The sequence below is a fragment of the Cherax quadricarinatus genome, chromosome 43 (assembly GCF_038502225.1).
Source record: "Cherax quadricarinatus isolate ZL_2023a chromosome 43, ASM3850222v1, whole genome shotgun sequence".
NCBI lineage: Eukaryota > Metazoa > Arthropoda > Malacostraca > Decapoda > Parastacidae > Cherax > Cherax quadricarinatus.
Genome location: NC_091334.1, coordinates 21,443,923 through 21,470,740, shown reverse-complemented (window position 1 = coordinate 21,470,740; position 26,818 = coordinate 21,443,923). Strand labels below are relative to the sequence as shown.

Below are 26,818 nucleotides of genomic sequence, written 5' to 3'. Positions count from 1 at the left end.
GAAAAGTGAGATGCAGGGTAAATACAGAGGGAAGGTTAAATTAAGGGAAGAGAAGAGAAAGTGAATACAGGGAGAAAAGGGGCATAATAGATAGACATAAACTAAGATAATTAATTCTAAGCACAATCTAGGAGACACGTTAAGTTTATTTAGGTACTGTACATATAAGTACAGTTATCATACATGTGTGTAAATTACCTAGGATAACCCAAGAAAGTCAGACAAAGTCACTTAATTTCATTGGGGTCCTTGTACACACATCCTGAATACTATATGCCCAAGTTACACCAGGGCATATTATTAATATAGAGAACAGTAAATTCAGCCCATCTCATAGTATAATTAACATGTTAATGACAAAAATAAGTCGCTTTAAAAATCTTTAGTCTACAAGCCGAAAAGCCAGCACTGGTCTCTGCATACTGTACAAACACCCAAGAACCTTTGTTCACTTACACATCTTCAGAAGGTATGTGTAAACACAAGAAGGCTCGCATGTGTTTTTGTTCTGCAAATTTTTTCTCATACGGTAAATCCAGTGCCACAGCCGAGTGATGATGCTGTATGCTCCCGTCTGTATGCTGGAGGATCCAGCCTAAATGCACACATGCTTCTCACACTGCATAACGTGTTCTCTAATCAACACTGGATTTTCAAGAAAATTTTGTAAAAGGTAACTGTACATTGACACAAAATATATTGCTGCCTTAAAAGAATTAAGACTAATAACACAGAAAATCTTATTATTCATTTCCAACGAATTATTTCCGGAAACTGTTTTGAAGATCTTCCATGTTAATGTTTCTGCAATATCTCGCAGTTACAAAAAAAAAAAAAATATATATATCAGTAGTGACAACAGCTTTTCTACAGTACTGTTAAAGGCAAGTTTAGGCTTTATAAACAAAATACGACCAGCCTGATAAAATTACATATTGACTTAACTTGAACATGAATAATGTATATTCATCTATATTACTTTAATGCTGTATAGTCCTTGTGGCTTAGCACTTCTTTTTGATTATAAAAAAAATTTCTGTACCTCCCTCAATAAAAAATTGAAATTTACCTTGACAATACAGGAGTAGTACAACCTTTCTTTAAGTATTATCATAATAATGGTATATAATACTGATAAGTTGATGAACAAGACACATTTGCAACAGTTAAGTATCTATTCCAAAATGTCTCACCTACACATTAGACTTCTTCAGTCAAATACAGAGGTGACTAAATATGAAAGCAGCAGGAGAAGTAGAGAGGTAAAGATGATAGGATCAGTGCATTAAACTTGAAGATGGTGAGTCCCTAAGCTTAGAGAAGACTGCCTCAAACACTACTTCAAGTTTGATGGACAGATCACATCATCTTTACCTCCCCACTGCTTCTGTTGTCTCCACATTTAGTCACCTCTGCATTCAACTGAAGAAGCCTATTGTGTAAACCAAATGTTTCTGAAGAGAGATACATACCTATCTGTTGCACATCTCTTACTCACCAGATTTTAACTTTTTCTTTAACACACCGGTCATATCCCACCAAGGCAGAGTGACCTAAATTTAGTCATTTTTACAGAAGGGGTTACTAGCCCCTTGCTCAGATTTTAAGTACCATTATATTATCAATGGTGTACAATACCCACAAGTTGATGATTAAGACATGTACATCACTTAGGAATCTATGGAAAAAGACAAATGCAGTGTAATGCAATCATTTATTGATGAAATTTAGTCCATACAGTGGGATCTATCAAATCTGTGACTTGATAAAGCCCAGTGTGTGAACAAAATGCAATCAGTAAAGAATCTCATTACACTGCATTTGTGTCTTTTTTCATCATGTACACATTTTATACTGCTTCTCTCTACTTAGGTATCTAGATATTGCACATGTGTCTTACTCACCAAGTACCAATATCTTTTCCTTTGAAACATACAGAGTACAGCTAGCTACTTACATTTTAGCACCTTAAACAGATGCCTGCCAAATATACAAAAGTGATTATTAAATATCATTTCATCATATATAACAAAATGTGACTTAGACACTAGTTATTTTAGGAGAATGCATTATCTATGTTGCCCTGAGCTTCGCCAGAGAGTCTTCAAGCTCTTGATCTGTCATGACGTGACCTCGGCTCGTCGCTCCCAGTGTACCCGACACTGCTGCTGGTGCTCCTGCCACCTGTATGATCAATAATGTGTTACAACACTTTAGCATAATTTTTTCATCCAGAAAGAATAAAAAGGCACAATAGGCACAAAATGCATAACACCACAAATCGCCCACACATAGGAGACTAACTCCCAATGCTGTTTCGGTCTAACTTGGACCATTGACTAATGGTCTAGTGAATGGTCCAAGTCAGACAACAATGTTGTCATAGGTTTCATTCTCATATGTGCATGCTATTTGTGTGTGTTTAATCCATTTTTTACATCATCCATCTCTCACCAACATAATGTGACCAAAATCAAAAAACATTCATCAGCATAAATTCAACAGCTGTCATGCCAGAAGTGTGAGGAGATCACAATTCAAATGACTCTTAGAATTGAAACATCCCTACCCATCCTTCAGCTTTTTTTTTTTTTTCAACAAGTCGGCCGTTTCCCACCGAGGCAGGGTGACCCAAAAAAAAAGAAAGAAAATCCCCAAAAAGAAAATACTTTCATCATCATTCAACACTTTCACCACACTCGCACATTATCACTGTTTTTGCAGAGGTGCTCAGAATACAACAGTCCAGAAGCATACACATATAAAGACACACAATATCCCTCCAAACTGCCAATATCCCAAACCCCTCCTTTAAAGTGCAGGCATTGTACTTCCCATTTCCAGGACTCAAGTCCGACTATATGAAAATAACCGGTTTCCCTGAATCCCTTCACTAAATATTACCTTGCTCACACTCCAACAGATCGTCAGGTCCCAAGTACCATTCGTCTCCATTCACTCCTATCTAACACGCTCACGCACGCTTGCTGGAAGTCCAAGCCCCTTGCCCACAAAACCTCCTTTACCCCCTCTCTCCAACCCTTTCGAGGACGACCCCTACCCCGCCTTCCTTCCCCTTCAGTTATATCTTTTAATCATTTACTTTCAATTTTACATTTCCTATATTTATGATCAGCTTAATCTTGCAATATAAAAGTGGATAGTGGATTAGTTTTGCAACGGAACCTCTCATAACTTTAGAACTGAGGACATGAGTGGGCTAACTCTTCTTGTGAAGGAAACCTTATTGGCAGCCTTTATATGAGGAAAAATCTCATGGATCATCTTATGCTATCTCCAAACTTACAATACTACAATAACCCCATAGACAAAAACAAAAAAGCTATAATAATCCGAAGACTACAACAGGCAATGTATATCCACCTATTTGAGACCATCATCACTACCATCCCCCCATATCTTCTTTCCCACCTTCCATACTGCCATCCATGCTTCAGTCTCACAGGAAACAAATACAGATCTATAGTAATCCCTGCATAACAACTATTTGCTTAGCAGCTTAAAGGAGGACTTTCTTTGAATTATTACCCCTAGAACAGTTTTTCATGATCTAGTATAATTTTAAGCTTTCAGTATAATCTAAGCAGAATTTCTTAAACTAGCATAATTTTAGATATTTCACATTTTAGCATATTTCTAGCCTAATTTTGTACATTTGTCATCCTAAGTCTGAAGTTTGAAGCATATCAGTCACTCCCAAGGCTTTTAAGCCACCATCCGTAAGTTGTGGGAAATCCTGGAAGAATTAATTTTTAATCATTTCCCTGACAGTTGAAGGATGTCCTAAAGAGCAAGAGGAAGGGAAGGGCCAGTTAATCTAATCCATGAAAGTGCCACATACAAACTGAAAATAGAAAAAATGCTATAACCAAACGATACTTTTATAAATCATATGACAGGACACAGGACAGGACACTACAAGCGACTGCTTGACAGAGTAGAGAACAGAGCAAGACGTCTCATCTCTCGCCTGGACCCATCCTGGATAGATCTGTCATTTCAGCAGAGCCTTCAACATAGGAGGGATGTGGGTGGCCTTACTGTTATGTACAAGGCCAATATTGTCAAAATACCACACTTGGATCCACTTCGAGGACAGCGTGAAACAAGCTTTTATGCCACAAGACGGGCAGAAAGCAGCAACTTCACTCTGGCTGTACCCTTCTCCAGAACATCACTCCATCTGATATCATACATACCCAGGATGACTCGAGTATGGAACACATTCGTACAGCATAATGATGTCAACGAGATAAAGTCAGTTGATCAAATGAAAATGCTGGCCCAAAGATGGCTCCAACTTCATCCTGTTCCCTACTTGTATGTCTCATAACGATAAAAATGCTTTCAAATGAGCTGATGTAGGTAACAGCTCTTAGCTTGCCAATAAAGTTAGGAATCCTTAAGCTGTAAATAGCTTGTCAATAAAGCTAGGGATCCTTAACCTTGTCAAACCCTGTGTAAAAAAAAAAAAAAAAAAAGCACTGCTTTGATCATTTATGTGCAAACAGATAATTTTTTTCATAAATTTATACCTTTGTGATGGCTGCTACTTTCTAAGTCTCCATCCTTTTTATTTGTGTTATTTTACATGTCTTTACACTTCACTACTAAATATGTACTCTTGCTGAGACAACTGCTTCAATGAGCCATAACTAAGCATAAATAATTCTTAGCCAAATACGACAAAAGTAATTAAATATCCAAGACTAGAAAGTGTGGAAAAAATAAGGCTTTCTTTGATATGACTAGTAATATTCCACATGTGGAAAATCCTTCACATCTTGTGAACATGCTGTAAATGATAGAGAAACATACCATTATACTCACTAACCTATAAGTAATTTTGTAAACACTTCAGCCATTTCCCACTAAGGTAGACTGACTAAGAAAGAAACATATTCACTGCACTCACTCTAAAGCTGTCCTTCCAGAAGTGCACTAACCTCACAATTCAAATTACCTTCAAAACTTAGTGCTGTAATACTGTGTGTAACATTCATCAATGTTTAAAACTGCAGTACAATAATTTTTTTTTTTTTTTTTTTTTTTTCAACAAGTCGGCCGTCTCCCACCGAGGCAGGGTGACCCAAAAAAAAAAAGAAAGAAAATCCCCAAAAAGAAAATACTTTCATCATCATTCAACACTTTCACCACACTCACACATTATCACTGCTTTTGCAGAGGTGCTCAGAATACAACAGTTTAGAAGCATATACGTATAGAGATACACAACATATCCCTCCAAACTGCCAATATCCCAAACCCCTCCTTTAAAGTGCAGGCATTGTACTTCCCATTTCCAGGACTCAAGTCCGACTATATGAAAATAACCGGTTTCCCTGAATCCCTTCACTAAATATTACCCTGCTCACACTCCAACAGATCGTCAGGTCCCAAGTATCATTCGTCTCCATTCACTCCTATCTAACACGCTCATGCACGCTTGCTGGAAGTCCAAGCCCCTCACCCACAAAACCTCCTTTACCCCCTCTTTCCAACCCTTTCGAGGACGACCCCTACCCCTCTTTCCTTCCCCTATAGATTTATATGCTTTCCATGTCATTCTACTTTGATCCATTCTCTCTAAATGACCAAACCACCTCAACAACCCCTCTTCTGCCCTCTGACTAATGCTTTTATTAACTCCACACCTACAATAATGCTGGTCTAATTTTACCTTTGCACCAATTTCAATGCCAATTTCATCCAGCACCTGGTTGACAATGGCATCACTCTCCTCCTCGTCTCCACTCTCATTTAAGATGTCATCAAGGGTATCGTTCACTGTTAAAAATAGGTATTTAATAATACTAATGCAATAGAGAACTCTATATTAAAATCAGAATTCATATTGTCTAAGTCTGTAAAGAAGTGAAAACTAATCACTGCAAAAAATAGTTTTTAACATTTATTTACAGTATTCTGTAAAAATTTATAAAAAGACATTTACATCACTTTACACCTTAGCATTGTACAGTGAAAATCGCAGCAGCTGATGCCCAAAACTTACTAAGTTCATGGACACGCAATGTTTATGACAAAATTGTCAATGTTCTGATTTTATATAAAATATTTAGAATCCCTAAACAACACTTACTGATTTCTTCACCCATGTTCAGCTTGGCAGAGGCCTGTTCAAAATCCCTCATATTCTTGGCCACTTCCTCAGGTTTCATAATCTGGTTCATGCTCACCATAGTTTTTGTGGCAGTTCCCATGGCTCCGGCAAGTTTGACATTAGCCTGCAGGGATTTTTGTTGGGCTGCTACCGATGATATCTGAAAGATTCAATAATAGATTTAGAGTGGGGAATTCTGGGTACAGTAAACCCTTAATATAATAGACTTCTAAAATAATGGGGAAAATCCACTGAGTAAATTGCACTTTCAACTCATTTATATTCATTATTCATTACTATATAACTGTAAATTGAAGGTATAGTTCCATGTTACATGTACAATAGAACATTTAAGTGCTTTTTTTATATTTTTAACATTATTCTGATTTAACAGACACTCTGACAATCTCCCTATAAGTCTGTTATATTGAGGGTTTATCGTATCTGAATGACTATAGGTAATAATCCGTCACTCAAAATAGCTGAAAGTTGCTCGCAGTGTATATATTGTCTGTGGACAAAATATACCTGTAGGTAACCAAATCTGACTGAATCTCATTCCACAGACACTGTAAGATCCAAAAGGGTTCAGCATTCACCAGTAAATATAACATAATAATAATAATAATAATAATAATAATAATAAAGGAAGTGCTGTTATTTATTGGGTACACCTCTATATCTTGTGCAGGAAGAACAACAAAACAAATGCTTCATATCTCCCTTATAATAACTTTTTAAATAAAGCCAGAAAAGTCAATTAGTAGAGGGAAAAACAATAGATATACAATAATCTGAAGGCCCATTAGATGCATAGTATTTTGGGCAAAACTTATACTATCTGTACTTAAAATTTACATAGTTTTAATTTTCTTAAGGGTTAAATTCATGGTATTATTAAGAACTTAAAAACAGATACAATTTACAAGTTAATTCATAAAAAAAAATATGTATATAAAATATAATTGTCTAGTTTTAAGGTGAGTGGTATCAGTTAATTAAAATGCAATACAAAACAATATAGCAAAACTGAGAATTATTTCTGCAGACACAAATACAAGAAGTAAAGATAGAGATAATATGTACTATGTAAACTTATCAGTACAACAACTATGTCAGAAAGAAGGGATTGCAACATATTGTACAATATATGGGAGTAGAAAGAAAACAGCTGAAATAAGTGTAGGGAAGGAATTGAATGAAAACAAGTAGGCTTAGGGATTTGCTTGATATATAGGATATTGCTGTCAAGAATCACATTAATGTAAGGAGATGCTTTTTAACAGTATCTTTGAAGTGGATGGCAGAAAGGGAACATTAAGAATCTTCTGGCAGAGAGTTCCAGGTTTTAGGGCTTTGTATGTGCATTGAGTTTTTAGTCAGACTGAGCCAAACATGGAGAATATCAGAGAGATTTTTTTGTCTAGTATTATCTCTACAAGTTCTATTGCAGCTATATCCAGGAAGAGTTTCAGAGCAGGGTTTATATATGAATTAGTTGTCCTGTATATATACTGTGCATAGCAGTATGAGTGAATATTCTGTATGCTCAGCAAATTTAAACTTTTGAAGAATTGGGGCATGTTTTGTCTAGCATTTGCTTGAGTGATCCTTCATACAGCAGCCTTAGGTGATTTGCTGTAGTAGATCCCCAGAAGAACACAGTAAGTAATACTGTCCAAGGTATGTAGTAACGTATCTTAAGAGAGGATGCCCATAACCACTTTCTTGGTTATGTGCTCGATGTGGGAGTTGAAATTTAAATTGATGTCAAGGTATAGACCTAAGAATTTTCCCTCAATTTATCTTATAATGTGTGAATCATCATCATCTTTCTTCTTTCATCAAACCGGCCATATCCCACCAAGGCGGGGTGGCCCAAAAGGAAAAACGAAAGTTTCTCCTTTTAAATTTAATAATATATACAGAAGGGGTTACTAGCCCCTTGCTCCCGGCATTTTAGTCGCCTCTTACGACACGCATGGCTTATGGAGGAAGAATTCTGTTCCACTTCCCCATGGAGAAATGTGTGAATCATTATCATTATATTTAGCTGGACATCTGTAGCTTTGTTCCCAGATATCATGTAGGTCTTGTCAATATTAAGATAGTTTATCGGTAGTCATGCAAGTAGTTGGTACTACTTGTATTGCATATACAATGTACATATTTATTCTCTTCCCATTTGTTAATGCCATAAAAATCACTTAATGAAATGATACAAACAGATACCTGGGTGAGGAAAGGTAGCGAGTTATACAAGTATACTGGCTGTATGATGTATAACAACAAGCCAAACAACTCAAACTCAAATGGCATGCACATTATATGACAACAGGCGATAAATGACATGCCCATGCACTCTGCCCCAGGGCCAGACTCATGGAACTCCGTGTTCATCAAGAACTGCAAGAAGCCCCTATCACGAGCTTTTACCATCCTATGGAAAGGGAGCATGGACACAGGGGTTGTCCCACAGTTACTAAAAACAACAGACATAGCCCCACTCCACAAAGGGGGCAGTAAAGCAATAGCAAAGAACTACAGACCGATAGCACTAACATCCCATATCATAAAAATCTTTGAAAGGGTCCTAAGAAGCAAGATCACCACCCATCTAGAAACCCATCAGTTACACAACCCAGGGCAACATGGGTTTAGAACAGGTCGCTCCTGTCTGTCTCAACTATTGGATCACTACAACAAGGTCCTAAATGCACTAGAAGACAAAAAGAATGCAGATGTAATATATACAGACTTTGCAAAAGCCTTCGACAAGTGTGACCATGGCGTAATAGTGCACAAAATGCGTGCTAAAGGAATAACAGGAAAAGTTGGTCGATGGAGCTATAATTTCCTCACAAACAGAACACAAAGAGTAGTAGTTAACAGAGTAAAGTCCGAGGCAGCTACGGTGAAAAGCTCTGTTCCACAAGGCACAGTACTCGCTCCCATCTTGTTCCTCATCCTCATATCTGACATAGACAAGGATGTCAGCCACAGCACCGTGTCTTCCTTTGCAGATGACACCCGAATCTGCATGACAGTGTCTTCCATTGCAGATACTGCAAGGCTCCAGGCGGACATCAACCAAATCTTTCAGTGGGCTGCAGAAAACAATATGAAGTTCAATGATGAGAAATTTCAATTACTCAGATATGGTAAACATGAGGAAATTAAATCTTCATCAGAGTACAAAACAAATTCTGGCCACAAAATAGACCGAAACACCAACGTCAAAGACCTGGGAGTGATCATGTCGGAGGATCTCACCTTCAAGGACCATAACACTATCAATTGCAGCTGCTAGAAAAATGACAGGATGGATAATGAGAACCTTCAAAACTAGGGATGCCAAGCCCATGATGACACTCTTCAGGTCACTTGTTCTATCTAGGCTGGAATATTGCTGCGCACTAACAGCACCTTTCAAGGCAGGTGAAATTGCTGACCTAGAAAATGTACAGAGAACCTTCACGGCACGTATAACGGATATAAAACACCTCAATTACTGGGAGCGCTTGAAGTTCCTGAACCTGTATTCCCTGGAACGCAGGCAGGAGAGATACATGATTATATACACCTGGAAAATCCTAGAGGGACTAGTACCGAACTTGCACACGAAAATCACTCACTACGAAAGCAAAACACTTGGCAGACGATGCAACATCCCCCCAATGAAAAGCAGGGGTGTCACTAGCACATTAAGAGACCATACAATAAGTGTCAGGGGCCCGAGACTGTTCAACTGCCTCCCAGCATACATAAGGGGGATTACCAATAGACCCCTGGCAGTCTTCAAGCTGGCAATGGACAAGCACCTAAAGTCGGTACCTGACCAGCCGGGCTGTGGCTCGTACGTTGGTTTGCGTGTAGCCAGCAGTAACAGCCTGGTTGATCAGGCTCTGATCCACCAGGAGGCCTGGTCACAGACTGGGCCACAGGGGCGTTGACCCCCGGAACTCTCTCCAGGTAAACTCCAGGTAATACCAAAAGATAACAGAAGAGTTAAGAATATATATAGAAAAATACTGTACAGAATGAAAAGTTGAGAAATTTGATAGATGGAGAGTGCATTTTTTTTTTTTACAAATTTTAAAGAAAAAAATATTCTGTGCCAAAATATACATTCTGGCCGTGTACACATCAAAAGTGAAACAAATGATCTAACCCTACTGTTTGCTGCATAGGTTCTTGTCTTTTGTTTTCTAATGTTAACTAGTTGTTTGGCCAACAGTGCAATAGCCTCCTTATTGCCTGGTGATTTGGCTAATCTCTTTATGTCATTTTCCAGTTTCTTCTCCTCTCTCTCCAGTTCCCGTCGATCTCGTTCCACATCTCGACCAGTTTTACGTAGTAGTCGTTCATTAGCCCTCATTTGTTCTGGAAAAATTAATGTTCATCAAATATTGTCAACATACTATAATATACACTGTACCTGTAATAATACAGTGGACCCCCGCCTTACAATGGCATCGCATTACGTTAAATCCGCCATACGATACATTTTAACGCAAAATTTTTGCCTCGCCTCACGCTAAAAGACTCGCCTTACGTGATTCGTCCAGGACGCATCCCACGTGTGGCCTCAGCACCAGTGTTTACAAGCCAGCCAGTGCGGTCGCATCTACGCATACATTCGGTGCATTTCACATTATCCCAGTGTTTTTAGTGCTTGTAACTGCAAAATAAGTCACCATGGACACCAAGAAAGCTTCCAGTGCCATCCCTGTGGTAACAAGAGTGAGAATTAGTATGGAACTGAAAAAGAGATTAAGGAAATGTGTGCAAAGTGGGTTAAACTGCAAACCTTTATGGATGAAAATCACCCTCACACAGCTATTGTGAGCCGTGCTGGTGACTATTACAATTACAATGTTGTGAACCACTTTAGACAAATCATAAAGGAGAGAGAGGTACAGAGCTCTATGGACAGATATGTTGTGTGACAGAGGTCCAGTGACTCTCAAGCTGGTCCTTGTGGCATTAAAAGAAGAAGGGAAGTAACCCCGGAAAAGGACTTGATACCCCTTCTAAACAATAACAACTTCCACACTCTTCCCTCCTCCCATCCCATCAATCATCACCAGATCTTCAATGAAGGTAAGTGTCATGTATTCTATTCTTAGTAGAGTATTAACTGTGCATGTCTTCTTCAGTTTGTGTGTATTAAAATTAATATTTCATGTGGTAAAAAATTTTTTTTTTTTCATACTTTGGGGTGTCTTGCACGGATTAATTTGATTTCCATTATTTTTTATGGGGAAAATTAATTCGCCTTACGCTAATTTCGGCATACGATGAGCTCTCAGGAACGGATTAATATCGTAAGGCGGGGGTCCACTGTAATAGCAATAATTAAAAATGTAAGGTTTAAAGATTTTCAGAGATCCTTTTCCAGTAGTATAGCATTTTTAAGGATGATCACTGGCCTTGCCTTGGCATCTTCAAACAGCAGATTTGCTGCACAGGTTAACACAGATTATGTACTCTCTGGGAGATGAAGTATGGTAATGCACCTGCCATTATCTGCCCTGCAAAATTAATTATCGGGTGACTTTATTTTAGGCTCAGGTACACGTAAAGACAGTTACACAAATCATTAAACATAGTAACATGTGCAAATTACCTAGGATAACCCAAAAAAGTCAGACAGCGAGACTTATTACTACTGAGGTCCTTGTAATATCTTATTATTTAAACTTTAAAAGTTAAAACAGTTGTGACTGCTTGTTTGCACATACATACTGCAAAGATTTCTGTTGCACTGCGAATGTGGAAGTAAATTAAGAAACTTTCATTCTTTTGGTAATGTTTAAGGAATATCACTGTCTTGGAGTATTATTGACTTCAGGGTACTAATACATACAGTTCTATGGGGAAGAGAGGTGCAACTGTTGGTTTATTTTCATAGTTTTGAGAGATGCCAAGGTGCAAGATGAGATTATATAAAGGGTGAACGGAATGGTAATGGCAGGGGTTACTTTGGAATGATATGGATAAGGTGGATGTAGAGAAATGTAGAAAGTGAGGTACATGTACTTAGGGTACAGTATATCTCTGCCTTTTCATGTGAATCTGTTTGGACACCTATACACCATAACAGCAAGCACTGAAATTTGTAATCAAGTTGGGTAAATTTAAAGTTAAAAAAGTTTATGAAAATACATGTATTTGTTTGATAACAGTTGCTGATACGAGGAAAAAACTGCAGAGTAGATTTTGTTCCAATTATTAATCAGGCAGATTGGTGACCAAAGTTAACCCAATAAAGTCCACACATCATCAGGGACTGTCAGTCTCATTTTCATTGGGGTCCTTCAAGTCTTTCCTCCAAGATGTAACCAATGACAGTCGACTAACACCCAGGTACCTACTTACTGCTAGGTGAACAGAGGCAGCAGCTGTAAAGACATATGCCTAACATTTCACTGCACTGGGAAGCAGTCCCTGGGCCCTCACATGTGAACCAAAGATGCTATGAACTAACCATGAACACCAACATCCAATTAAGCTCTTTATGAAGCTTTAAAAACTGGTTACCTGGCATATAACTAGAGGGGGTTATAGGACTCAATGCCCCAGCGGCCCAGTCCATGACCAGGCCTCGGTTATGAAAATATATGAATAAGAATGGTTGAGAGTAAGTAGGATCTGCCTAGCAGACCTACCAGTGATTCAATTCTTACATTCTTATATCATCACTTGTGGGAGAACACCTAGGTAACAACCCAGGTGAACTCACACGAGAACACCTAGGTAACAACCCAGGTGAACTCACACGAGAACACCTAGGTAACAACCCAGGTGAACTCACATGAGGACACCTAGGTAACAACTCAAGTGAACACATATGTTCCTCTGTATAATAACTGCACTTATGTGTGCCTGTACCTAAACAAAATTACTTAGACAAACACTCACGTGAGGGAGAACACCTAGGTAACAACCCAGGTGAACACACTCACATGTGCTACACACACTCCTCACCACCTGCACCTACCTTTAGGGTTAGGTTTCTTGAACATGATGGCTGGATAAAGCCGAGTGTGGCTGGAAAACCTCGGAAATAAGAAGCAATATCAGCACCTATGGCGGCTGTCAGCTGCTCCTGAGTAAACACAACAGCTACCATATATATAATAAATTTCCTCTCATATTTCCCATGATACATAGACTTTTATATAGTTTAAGAACATAATTAAATATATTTTATACTTCTAAATTATATTTTTGATTGTCTATGTCTTTTTTTGCAGTGACAGATTTATATACACGGGATTTAAATGGTTTAAAAGTTGCTAAATAAAGTTAATGTGGATAAAAGTGTGCATATTATAAGGAATTTAGATACTTATTTATTTTATAGAATGTTAATTGATGGTTAAGGAGGTGTAATAGGGTAGTTAAGTGATGTTGATGTTTGGTTGTTGTTGATGACTTGTGTAGTCATTTTCAGTGGTGGTGTAACTTGATTTGGTAGTCGTGTGGGTCGTATTAGTGGTCGTGTAGGTCATCTCGGTGGTCGTGTGCGTCGTCTTACTGTAGGTGTAGGCTACCCCAGTGGTCGTGTTTAGTCATCTCAGTGGTGGTGTAGGTCATCTCAGTGGTGGTGTGTAGTCGTCTCAGTGTTGGTGTAGTCGTCTCAGTGGTGGTGTAGTCGTCTCAGTGGTGGTGTAGTGGTTTCAGTGGTGGTGTAGTCGTCTCAGTGGTGGTGTAGTCTCAGTGGTGGTGTAGTCGTCTCAGTGGTGATAATGAGTCGTGAGAGCCTGGTGAAGAGTGTGGTGTCCACCTACGAGAAGCTGAAGACTGAGTGGTCTAAGAAGACCAGGAACCTGGACGCCTGTGGCAAGTTCCTCTCTGATATTAAGGTTCGTTCCTCTCCTGCTTTCTCCTCTGTGTATATTAGTATAAATTTTTTTCAAGGGGGTGGAGGGGGTAAGCCAGTGGAAGGCCTCTGTCAGATGACCAAAAGGCTCCAGCTGCAGGTCAGGAAACACTTGTCCTGTTTCCTGTTGCCTAATCAGTTATATTTCCTTTATTCCTGGTATATATCGTTTTATTGTAACTGATTTTCACACAGTTGAGTTACTTAGCTGTTTTAACTTTTAAGGTTTAAATAATAAGATATTACAAAGACCCCAGTGGAAATAGGTCACTTTGACTGTGGGTTATCCTGGGTAATTTACATATATGCTGCTATGTATGATACTTTATGTAACTGTATTTATGTATGAAGAGAAGTTGCAGAGATTGGTGGATGAATTTGGTAGGGTGTGCAAAAGAAGAAAATTAAAGGTGAATACAGGAAAGAGTAAGGTTATGAGGATAACAAAAAGATTAGGTGATGAAAGATTGGATATCAGATTGGAGGGAGAGAGTATGGAGGAGGTGAATGTATTCAGATATTTGGGAGTGGACGTGTCAGTGGATGGGTCTATGAAAGATGAGGTGAATCATAGAGATGATGAGGGGAAAAGGGTGAGTGGTGCACTTAGGAGTCTGTGGAGACAAAGAACTTTGTCCTTGGAGGCAAAGAGGGGAATGTATGAGAGTATAGTTTTACCAACGCTCTTATATGGGTGTGAAGCATGGGTGATGAATGTTGCAGCGAGGAGAAGGCTGGAGGCAGTGGAGATGTCATGTCTGAGAGCAATGTGTGGTGTGAATATAATGCAGAGAATTCGTAGTTTGGAAGTTAGGAGGAGGTGCGGGATTACCAAAACTGTTGTCCAGAGGGCTGAGGAAGGGTTGTTGAGGTGGTTCGGACATGTAGAGAGAATGGAGCGAAACAGAATGACTTCAAGAGTGTATCAGTCTGTAGTGGAAGGAAGGCGGGGTAGGGGTCGGCCTAGGAAAGGTTGGAGGGAGGGGGTAAAGGAGGTTTTGTGTGCGAGGGGCTTGGACTTCCAGCAGGCATGCGTGAGTGTGTTTGATAGGAGTGAATGGAGACAAATGGTTTTTAATACTTGACGTGCTGTTGGAGTGTGAGCAAAGTAACATTTATGAAGGGGTTCAGGGAAACCGGCAGGCCGGACTTGAGTCCTGGAGATGGGAAGTACAGTGCCTGCACTCTGAAGGAGGGGTGTTAATGTTGCAGTTTAAAAACTGTAGTGTAAAGCACTCTTCTGGCAAGACAGTGATGGAGTGAATGATGGTGAAAGTTTTTCTTTTTCGGGCCACCCTGCCTTGGTGGGAATCGGCCAGTGTGATAATAAAAAATAATAAAAATAATTTATGTATACCTGTATCTAAATAAACTTACACATTTTTTATTTCATTTATAATAGGAATTAAAAAATGTGTACTAATTAATATTTCTTCCTGGGGAGGGGAAATTTTTGATGTGATTGGTTGTTTCTATAAAAGAAAAAACACTTTTTCTTATAGGTGGAGCTAACTAAGCTTCAGTTCTTGCCATCAATGGGTCACAGTGTGTCGAAGGAGGAGCTTTTGGTTGCTCGTAAGTATCTATGCAGATTAATATGTATGTAGCAATAAGAGATAATATGCAAATATAACTTCAACAGCTTATGGTGAATAATTATAATATTAGTACAGTACATTTTAGATAAAGCCGGCATTCTTACCATTATTAACTGCATAAGATTAACTTGTAGTCAATTCTGGGTGTCTTTTCCTCAGCTGAAGTTCCAGATGTGGCTTTCTGATTGACAGCTGTACTTTTCCAGTGAAAAGTAGGGAATAGACACACTATAAGATAACTAAGTGTAAAGAGCCCAAGACTTTTCAAAACCTTCCTTTCATTTACAAGGGGAAATTACTAACAGACTTCTAGCTGTCTTCAACAGGGGACTGAAGAGGTTCAAGGCAGTTTGTGATAAAAGCTGTTAAATATTTTACCAAAAAAAAATTGTGTGAAATATTATATCTTGCATGATAATTAGGTAATGACAGCATATTGATGACAGTGCCAGTGTTCAAACACTGACCACTTGGTTCCATTGCTTTTAAAATCATGTGAAACAAATCTAATTACTCCATATAAACTGTTTACTCCCCCCCACTGTGGTAGTCTCCCACCAAGGTAAGGAGACCCCAAAAAAAGGAAACAGTCATGCAATATATCTTGCCAGAAGTGTGTAATCACAGTTCCAGTGACTCTGAACTGCAACTTCCTCCAACCCTTCCCCACCAAGTTGCAGGCACTGTATTACCCACTTCTTTCCCAGAGTGCACATAACCAGTTTCTTGGTTAAATAGCCAGTGGTTACGCAAAATGACTACTTAGTGACCTGGTTCTTCCATTACACTTTGTTCCCTTTTGTTGCTGTTTTTTCATAAATAATTGAACTGTTGTATTATTATTGTTTGCATCAGTTTATTATTTATTGGCTCTTCTTTATGTACTGTTTTTAGAATTGCTGATCCTTTTGTCTTAATGTTTATTTTCTTCCAGGAAACACCCTTGAGATTGGAGCCCTCTGGAGCATTGCCAATAAGAATATTCCATCATTTGAGCGGTATATTGCCATGCTTAAGATATACTACATGGATTACAGGTTGGTACTCTGGTACAAATGACTCAAGCCAGTAGCAGTAATTAATACCACAAGTTCTATGTATCCTTTGTTGCCATTTGAGAATTAAAAGAATATTACTAGCAATATTTTATATATCATAATTTCACCAGTTAAGAGGCAAATTCTTTCATAAAATATTTGATACTATGACGTATGTTAAAGAATTTTTTTCTATTTGTTGTTTGAAAGTGAAAGCATAGCGGTGTAGATCTAATTTGCTTTGAGAGGTGCTAATGCAACAGTTAAACTTACAGAAAGTGTAGGAGGAACAAACGACATGCTCAGTTAAAAAAAGATGGTGCAAACACCAGCACAATTATTAGAAAATGTTTCAGTCCTGGGATGTTGTCCTGGGACCTTGATTAGTGATGTGCTAATCGCTGACACCATACAACATAGTACTGGAAGCTACAAAATTTAAAAAATAGTGGCATACATGATACTCCACTAGGCAAAGCACCACCTGCCTAAAAACACAAGAATCATCTGACCTCATTGTCTACCTGACCTCATCTCAGATATGTCATTTTTCAGGTAACTTCGTCACTCACACCCAGCTCTTCAGCATTATATATTGTTAAAGTAATCAGTCCCAGGACCAAAACGTTTTCTAATAAATATGTCCTAGTTTTTGCTCACGTGTCTTTTTAAACCAAGGATGACTTAAGTTAATCCCATATATCAGAAACCTCTCCTACAAGGACAGAGTTAGGGTAGTGAATTTTCACTTTCTAGAAAGGCATAGAATTAGGGGGATATGGTTGAAATATTCAAATGGAAGATAAGAATAAATAAAAGGCTGTAAATAACTTGCTGAAAATACCTTACCTAGTCAGGACTCGTGGGAATGAGTCCTGACTAAAAAGAATACAGAATGTAGAAGGGATATAGAAAAGTACTGGTTTGGTAATAGAGTTGTGGATGAGTGGAACAAACTTGCAAATACCATTTTTCATGTGAGTACTTGGGATAGCTTTAAAACTAAATTGGACAAGCATACAAATGGATGTGGGTGGGTGTGAAATGGACCTGCCTAGCATGGGCCCATAGGCCTGATGCAATGCTTCTTATGTTCTTTTTACTATATATTACAGGGAGCAACTACCAGAGTCCCCATACATGTACGAACTACTTGGACTCGACTTACTGTGTCTCCTTGCACAGAACAAGGTTGGAGAGTTTCACACCACTCTAGAGCACCTTCCCCCACCAGCTGTCACTGACAATGTGTACATCCGACACCCAGTTGCAATGGAGCAGTATCTGATGGAGGGAGCATACAATAAGGTACAATGTTCTTTTGTCACACTTTATTGTAAGATTTAAAGGTTTAGGGCATGGGTTCCTAAACTGTCGTACATGTACTCCCAAGGATATGTGAGTGAGTTTTAATGTGTGTTTTTATTGTCATCATTGATTTTTTAATGTGTTTATTATCAGTATTTTATAGACACATGAAGTTTCTAAAGTTTGAGACAACCTTATATAATAAACAAACTTCAGTGTTATACTCGCACAAAGGTACGTACGTCATGTACAGTATATTACAGTTTTAGCACTCCCCCCATAAATGTAATGATTATCTTTTGTAGGAATATCAGTAGCTGGAGTTGAGTCCTGGAAATGGGAAGTACAATGCCTGCACTTTAAAGAAGGGGTTTGGGATATTGGCAGTTTGTAGTGACATCTAAGCTGTTGTATCTGAGTGCCTCTGCAAAGACAGTGATTATGTATGAGTGATGGTTTAAGTGTTGAATTTTGATGAAAGTTTTTTCTTTCTTTTTGGGTCACCCTGCCTCGGTGATAAATGGCCGACATGTTAAAAAAAATCAGTAGCCAATGTCAGGTGGGCATCAGCACCATAATGGCACTGCTGTTCCTGACTGAGCACTGCTCTGATGCAGTAGCACTTGCTCCTTGACAGTATATAAGAGGAATTTGCAGGTTTTGTGATAACTCCACTTCCCCCTGATACTCATGATGCTGTACCACTGACTAAAATTTGGTCACATAAAACAGTCATGTCCCCCTTCACCCTAGTTGCCATAATGACCCAAACATTTCCCACATTGTATCTATGTGAGCATGGATTCTCTGTTAGGTGCATCATTCAGACCAAATTTCATGCTAGGCTCTTTTTAAAGGATGATCTCAGGCTGGTGCTGTCAAGACCAGCACCCAGAATTAAAGCCTTGGCTTTAACTATTTCTATTTATTCCTATATTAGCATCTTTATTTAAAAAATGTGTTTGCCTTATCTCTTAATGTAAAATAATATTTCCTGCAAGTCTCTATTATGATGTTGCAGATAGTTCGTGGTAACAATTTATACTTGAATAAACAAAGCTATTGTTTTGTAAGTTATCTTTTTTCCTTTAAGACCTATATTGTTGTACATCAGAGTTGTATGCAGTACTATTAACATTTATGAGTATATTGTTCTGTCTATATGGATTCATCTCGTACATTATTTCTAGAAAGTTGTATTTCACATTTATACAAAGTGATACACAGTTGATAAATTCAGAACATCATGGGTTACACAATCAACATAAGTTTAGGAGTCGCTGCTTTAGGGGATGGTACCTTGTACAGTAACGTGAAACTGTGTCTACCACATATAGTACTGTAAAGAGAAATAAAAGTTGTAATCCCATGATTGGAACTATTCACAATTAGCCCACAATTTGGAGAGGACACTGTATATTACATTTTGGTCTCCGGATTTTTATCAAATCATTTGATATGGTCCAAGGCAGACTGAAGCATCCTTTAAAGTTTCCTCTAAATAGTGGGTTAGTTGAGTGTAGTCTTGTACTGTACTAGGAATTGGAAAGATTTTTTACATGATTTCATTTCTGCATGATTGGATTGGCACATAAAACTTGAATTATGGCATAAAATCAAATCCATCAGGATTGAATGTTTCACTGGAGTGGTTTTATGATGCTTGGCACATGGTCGCACTAGCCTTTCTTTTGCAGTAATCTTGCAGACCCTCTTTACCTTAATTTGTCACCTCATACCACTTCTGTTTTATTTCTTATCACCTAAAGTCACTTTAATTTTACTTGTCTCTTACTGCTTTGAGAATATGAGAGAGCAAGAGAGCTAGTGTGAGACAAGAGTACAAGTTCAAAAGAAAGCTGTTTTGTGTGGCTTTATTTCATTCTATTATTAAAATTCTTTTAACTGTGTATGACAAAAATATTTTTGTTGGATTTTCAAAGGGCTGAGATGTTCTATAATGTTTCTACTCTAATTATGGGTTATTATTAATTAAAAAGGGAAGAAATGACAGAGTAACCCCTCTGTCTCTCACTCTCTCTGTATCCCCTGTCTGTCTCTATCTAACTCACTTGCTTCCTAATTAAATATTTTAAACTGTTTTGGAACTAATTAATTGACCATGTTTCCCATTTTAGTTTTCTAATCCTAAAACCCAGTCACAGTTGTTAGTCCATCATTATGATAATAAAACACAGCTTAAGGTAAAAACAGAACTCATTAACACTTGTATGGTGAAGTATTATCTAATAGATTTTCTATCCTCTTGCATTTTATTAATGCTGGTGCAGTTGAATAATTATCTTGTACACCTCTTAGAATGTCACATTCAAATGGCTAGAGAAATTTAAAATCAACTCACAATCTGGAAATGGTAAAAGATTTCTTGTTTTGGTTCATTTTGGATTAATCTCTATGTGGTAATGGGCATCTTGGGTGAACTAGTTTCCATTTTTAGTTTGTGGACTATAGTAGTTGTGACTTGTAGCTCTCTCATATATTTCTTAAAAATATCGTGTATAGTATAGTTTTTGTAGCATTTATTCTGATTATTTTTCTATAAAATGAACCAGTTTACATTTTTCACATTTTTGACTTTATTATCAGTGACTAAAAGTGGTGTGCTTTCAACAGATCTATTTGGCAAAAGGAGAAGTTCCTGCAGAAGGCTACAAATTCTTCATAGAAGAGTTATTAGCCACCATTCGGGAAGATATTGCTGACTGTGTTGAGAATGCCTACGACAGAATCAGACCTGAAGACATTGGGAAAATGTTATATTTGTCTAGCACGAAGGAAATACTCCAATATTGTGAGCAGGTATGTTGTGCAGCATTTGCAGATGCTGTGTGTATAATTTACTCCACTTTCAGGAGGGTGATCTTCAGTCCCTACCATTTAACTTTAACTTTAATTATCTATTGTATTTATATGAATAAGTAATACAAATTTTATGAAAAAGACGATAAATAAACATACAAGGTATGATATAGCATATAATGAAAGTAGTTTGTTAGATTATATATTGGTGGATAAAAGGTTGATATACACGTTTATAGAGGGGCAACTGATATATCGGATCATTATTTAGTTGTAGCTACAGTTAGAGTAAGAGGTAGATGGGACAAAAGGAAAATGGCAACAACAAGTAAGAGAGAGGTGAAAGTGTGTAAACTAAGGGAGGAAGAAGTTCGGGTGAGATATAAGCAACTATTGGCAGAAAGGTGGGCTAGTGCAAGTATGAGTAATGTGGGGGTTGAAGAGGGTTGGAATAGTTTTAAAAATGCAGTATTAGAATGTGGGGCAAAAGTTTGTGGCTATAGGAGGGTGGGTGCAGGAGGAAAGAGGAGTAATTGTTGGAATGATGAAGTAAAGGGTTTGATAAAAGAGAAAAAAGTAGCTTATGAGAGGTTTTTACAAAACAGAAGTGTTATAAGAAGAGCAGAGTATATGGAGAGTAAAAGAAAGGTAAAGAGAGTGGTGAGAGAGTGTAAAAGGAGAGCAGATGATAGAGTGGGAGAGGCACTGTCAAGAAATTTTGATGAAAACAATAAACAATTTTGGAGTGAGATAAACAAGTTAAGAAAGCCTAGGGAATGAATAGATTTGTCAGTTAAAAACAGAGTAGGGGAGATGGAGGTATTGGGTAGATCGCGGGAATATTTTGAGGAACTTTTAAATGTCGACAAAGAAAGGGAGGCGGTAATTTCATGCACTGGCCAGGGAGGTATGCCATCTTTTAGGATTGAAGAAGAGCAGGATGTGAGTGCGAGGGAGGTGCGTGAGGCATTACATATAATGAAAGGGGGTAAAGCAGCTGGAACTGACGGGATCATGACAGAAATGTTAAAAGCAGGGGGAGATATAGTGTTGGAGTGGTTGGTATTTTTGTTTAATAAATGTATGAAAGAGGGGAAGGTACCTAGGGATTGGCAGAGAGCATGTATAATTCCTTTATATAAAGGGAAGAGGGACAAAAGAGATTGTAAAAATTATAGAGGAATAAGGTTACTGAGTATACCAGGAAAAGTGTATGGTAGGGTTATTATTGAAAGAATTAGAGGCAAGACAGAATGTAGGATTGTGGATGAGCAAAGAGGTTTTAGAGTGGGTAGGGGATGTGTAGATCAAGTGTTTACATTGAAGCATATATGTGAACAGTATTTAGATAAAGGTAGGGAAGTTTTCATTGCATTTATGGATTTAGAAAAGGCATATGATAGAGTGGATAGGGGAGCAATGTGGCAAATGTTGCAAGTACAGTAGGGCCCCACTTATACGGCGGGTTAGGTTCCAGGCTATCGCCGGAAAGCAGAACGCCATTTTTTTAATTTATAAATGCACATAAATGCCAGACAACAGGTTTACATTAAATTATATTGAGTTAGTAATAGAACTAGGCATTAAAAAACACAAAGTAAAATACATACACAGTACATTCATTACTTATCTTAAAGTATTTGTAATCTTAATGTAGGGTGAGAGGTGAGTAGTACTTATTTGTAGGAAGTCAGGTGTAGGTAGCCCTGGCTCCCCGTCTCATACTTAATATACGTTATTTAAAACATCCCAGTACACTCACTATTTACCTTTAAAATACAGTGGACCCCCGCATAACGATTACCTCCGAATGCGACCAATTATGTAAGTGTATTTATGTAAGTGCGTTTGTACGTGTATGTTTGGGGGTCTGAAATGGACTAATCTACTTCACAATATTTCTTATGGGAACAAATTCGGTCAGTACTGGCACCTGAACATACTTCTGGAGTGAAAAAATATCGTTAACCGGGGGTCCACTGTATGTGTAGTCTTAATGTAGGAAGAGAGGTGAGTAGTATTTATTTGTAGGAAGTCAGTGTAGGTAGCCGGAAGGTGTAGCCCGCCTGGGCTACACCGGCTACCTACACTGACTTAAAATAAAGACTCCTTGCTTTATAATATTATCTGGCCATGAATTATTGATTTATTTTGAGTTGATCTTCACCTGTTGTTACTAACGGGTCTCCTCCCTGAAAAGACTCAAAACGTAACAGCAATCACTTGGTCAGGCGAAAAAATGCGTATTAATATGTGTCTACTTTTAGTTCATTGATGTACGTCTGTCAGAGTTTGTAAAACATTTACCTCACGATATTTTTTTTTTTATTATAATAATAATTACCTCACAATACAAATACTCTTACATTGTGTACAAGTTGTACAAGTTAGTACAGAATAAACACAACAGCAACACTCCCATCCTCATGCAACACACCATTTTTAGAGTGACTGAAGATATTATTATTATCATCATAATAAAAAAGCGCTAAACCCACAAGGTTCATGAATTGCTATATATAGCGACGGCATACGAAAGGAATATTTTTCTAGTTATCCCCTAGAGTTTGACAAGAGAAAACATAATTCTTCCCACACTACCTACACAGCCGCTTGGTAAACAAATCTCGTATTTACGTCGATTTTTATTCTGTGAGTGTATGTATCATGTAACGGGTTTCATATACAATTTTGTAACGGGTTTCATATATAATTTTGAGGAAAATACCATAGATGGCTTAATGCAAATATCTATATTAATGTAAAATAACACATTTAATGCGCCCAAGAGTGATTATTATTACGTAGTATTGGCGTCATGAGTAGAGAGAGACTTAGCAATTTTGATGTGTACCTGCACACCAGCACAGTGTGTAAATATATTTAAGTACAGGTACACATAAGTATAATTATCAGAGTACATATAAAATGTGCAATATCTTTAAAACGCTTGAAATTTTGGAAAGTTTCCAGACATCATAGATGTGGTCATGGAGAATGTAAACAAACCAGGTGGGGCGCTCTGTATTTGAAAGACCGCTTGCCGTATAGCAAATTTTGGTTATAATTTGACATCGCCGTATTAGCGGAACGCTGTAAAGTGGGGCCCTACTGTATGTGGAATAGGTAGTAAGTTACTAAATGTTGTAAAGAGTTTTTATGAGGATAGTGAGGCTCAGGTTAGTGTGTGTAAAAGAGAGGGAGACTACTTCCTGGTAAAGGCGGGCCTTAGACAGGGATGTGTAATGTCACCATGGTTGTTTAATATATTTATAGATGGGGTTGTAAAAGAAGTAAATGCTAGCGTGTTCGGGAGAGGGGTGGGATTAAATTATGGGGAATCAAATACAAAATGGGAATTGACACAGTTACTTTTTGCTGATGATACTGTGCTTATGGGAGATTCTAAAGAAAAGTTGCAAAGGTTAGTGGACGAGTTTGGGAGAGTGTGTAAAGGTAGAAAGTTGAAAGTGAGCATAGAAAAGAGTAAGGTGATGAGGGTATCAGATAATTTAGATAAAGAAAAATTAGATATCAAATTGGAGAGGAGGAGTATGGAAGAAGTGGATGTTTTCAGATATTTGGGAGTTGACGTGTCAGCAGATGGATATATGAAGGATGAGGTTAACCATAGAATTGATGAAGGAAAAAAGGCGAGTGGGGCATTGAGGTATATGTGGAGACAAAAAACATTATCTTTGGAGGCAAAGAAGGGAATGTATGAAAGTATAGTAGTACCAACACTTATATGGGTGTGAAGCTTGGGTTGTGAATGTAGCAGCGAGGAGACGGTTGGAGGGAGTGGAGATGTCCTGTCTAAGGGCAGTGTGTGGTGTAAATGTTATGCAGAGAATTCGGAATGTGGAAATTAGGAGAAGGTGTGGAGTTAATAAAAGTATTAGAGGGCTGAAGAGGGGTTTGGTCATAAAGTAGAATGACGTGGAAAGCGTTTAAATCTGTAGGGGAAGGAAGGTGGGGTAGGGGTCGTCCTCGAAAAGGTTGGAGGGAAGGGATAAAGGAGGTTTTGTGGGCGAGGGGCTTGGCCTTCCAGGAAGCATGCGTGAGCGTGTTAGATAGGAGTGAATGGAGACGAATGGTATTTGGGACCTGACGAGCTGTTGGAGTGTGAGCAGGATAATATTTAGTTTAGGGATTCAGGGAAACTGGTTATTTTTATATAGCTGGACTTGAGTCCTGGAAATGGGAAGTACAATGCCTGCAGTTTAAAGGAGGGGTTTGGGATATTGGCAGTTTGGAGGAATATGTTGTGTATCTTTATACGTATATGCTTCTAAACTGTTGTTCTGGGCACCTCTGCAAAAACAGTGATTATGTTTGAATAAGGTGAAGGTGTTGAATGATGATGAAAGTATTTTCTTTTTGGGTATTTTCTTTCTTTTTTGGGTCACCCTGCCTCAGTGGGAGATGGCCAACTTATTAAAAAAAAATTATACGAATCTTGTTATTGTGTCGTCTGTTACCTCATTCAGCTTCACTGTTAATGATATGCTTCCAGATGTTAGACTAGATTGTATACAGTAGTCATCATCCATCTGTGTCCCCTAGTTCTGGATACTTTTCTGGTAAAATGCCCAACCTCTCAGTGCCCCAAATATTTATCATGTGATCATGTCATCTACATGTACTGCTGCTCTTTGTACTGATAAACTAATGAGGATTTCCTTTGGCAAATACTGTACATACAAATGAGAAAGAAGGTAAGAAATGAAATATGGAGAGGCAAGTGTAAAGGGGGAAGGGGGAGAATAGAAGACAAATAATTAGGAAACTGTGTTTACTGAATGGGCATTTAATGGGGAACAGAGCAGACCAAGCAGCAGCATCTTGGAGAATGGCCAAAGTAAAGAACCGTCATTGGTGAAAGGAATACTGCCTTGTTGCTTAGCCCACAGTAGAACTTCCATGGGTAACAGACCAGCCTATCTACTACCTAGATTCTCCGCTCCTTCTGGATTTGTTATGAATCGTTACCAGTAAATTATTTTATCGATAATCTTTATGAGGGGCATTTTTATATGAAAATTTAATTTTATAGAATTCTTATGTAAATTGGATTTAAGGGCTGTTATTACCAAGGTTCAAGTGTGAACATCATTACTCAGGTTTGCGGTTCCTCATGTATATGACGATACTTTAATGAAACCTGTGTAAGAAGTGGTTTTTCATTTACAGCGTGGTTGGCAGGTGGGAAGTGATGGTTACTTGCACTTCAAGAAAGAGGTGCGGAAAAGCGATGACAGCATCCCTTCCAAAGAACTGGCACGTCAAATGATCAATTATGCTCGGGAGATGGAACAAATTGTATAAAATTAAAAAAAATTCCAGTCGTACGTATTTTTTGCTAATATATTTCTTGTACCATATGTTTCTGATTGATCAAGTACGATGCATTTTTATTTTTACTTTCCCCGATTTTGGATACACTTGAATTTAAATTTGAATGTCACATTAAATATTCTATGTATACTGGATTTGTAATAAAATTCTATTACTCTATATAGGCTTTTATTAACTGCATATAATTTTTTCTCCATGGGGAAGTGAAACAAAATTCTTCCTCCGTAAGCCATGTGTGTTTTAAGAAGCGACTAACATGCCAGGAGCAAGGGGCTAGTAACCCCTTCTCCTGTATACATTACTAAAATTAAAAAGAGAAACTAATATTTTTCTTTTTTGAGCCACCCTGTCTTGGTGGGATACAGCCAGTTTGTTGAAAGAAGAATTTTTTTATTTAGTATTACAATATTTTGGTAGTAGACTAAACCTACTCTTTCAGTTTTGCTTTTAGACAATGTTTTTATTTTTGTCAAAAATGGAAAATTCTAAATTTTCAAAATACTGTACAATAATCTTGTTCAGAGCCTATCTATAAAGCCAATCATATTTCAACATTGTGCACACAATTTATCAAATTAGGCTTGTTATATACAGCCTACTTAATTATAGGCCTTTCTTTGGCTTAAACCCAGTTACCTCTCATTCCTCAGGTGCTGTATGACCCCCA

General features: G+C 38.0%; 2 protein-coding genes across 2 annotated transcripts; one reads left to right on the top strand and one right to left on the bottom strand.

Annotated features, from left to right (window-relative positions):
- Positions 1-1,542: 1,542 nt before the first annotated feature.
- CHMP2B (Charged multivesicular body protein 2b) lies at positions 1,543-13,291 on the bottom strand. Its single transcript, XM_053784383.2, has 5 exons — positions 13,146-13,291; positions 10,314-10,525; positions 6,122-6,302; positions 5,702-5,808; positions 1,543-2,184 (listed from the first exon to the last, which is right to left on the bottom strand). The coding sequence occupies exons 1-5, from the start codon at positions 13,168-13,170 to the stop codon at positions 2,074-2,076; spliced, it is 636 nt and encodes a 211-aa protein (XP_053640358.1). The 5' UTR covers positions 13,171-13,291; the 3' UTR covers positions 1,543-2,073.
- Positions 13,292-13,703: 412 nt separating this feature from the next.
- LOC128694304 (26S proteasome non-ATPase regulatory subunit 8) lies at positions 13,704-26,310 on the top strand. The gene is made up of 6 exons (XM_053784385.2): positions 13,704-14,013; positions 15,533-15,605; positions 16,563-16,665; positions 17,781-17,973; positions 20,608-20,793; positions 25,987-26,310. Exons 1-6 carry the CDS (start codon positions 13,897-13,899, stop codon positions 26,119-26,121), a joined length of 807 nt encoding a protein of 268 aa, XP_053640360.1. The 5' UTR covers positions 13,704-13,896; the 3' UTR covers positions 26,122-26,310.
- Positions 26,311-26,818: the final 508 nt, after the last annotated feature.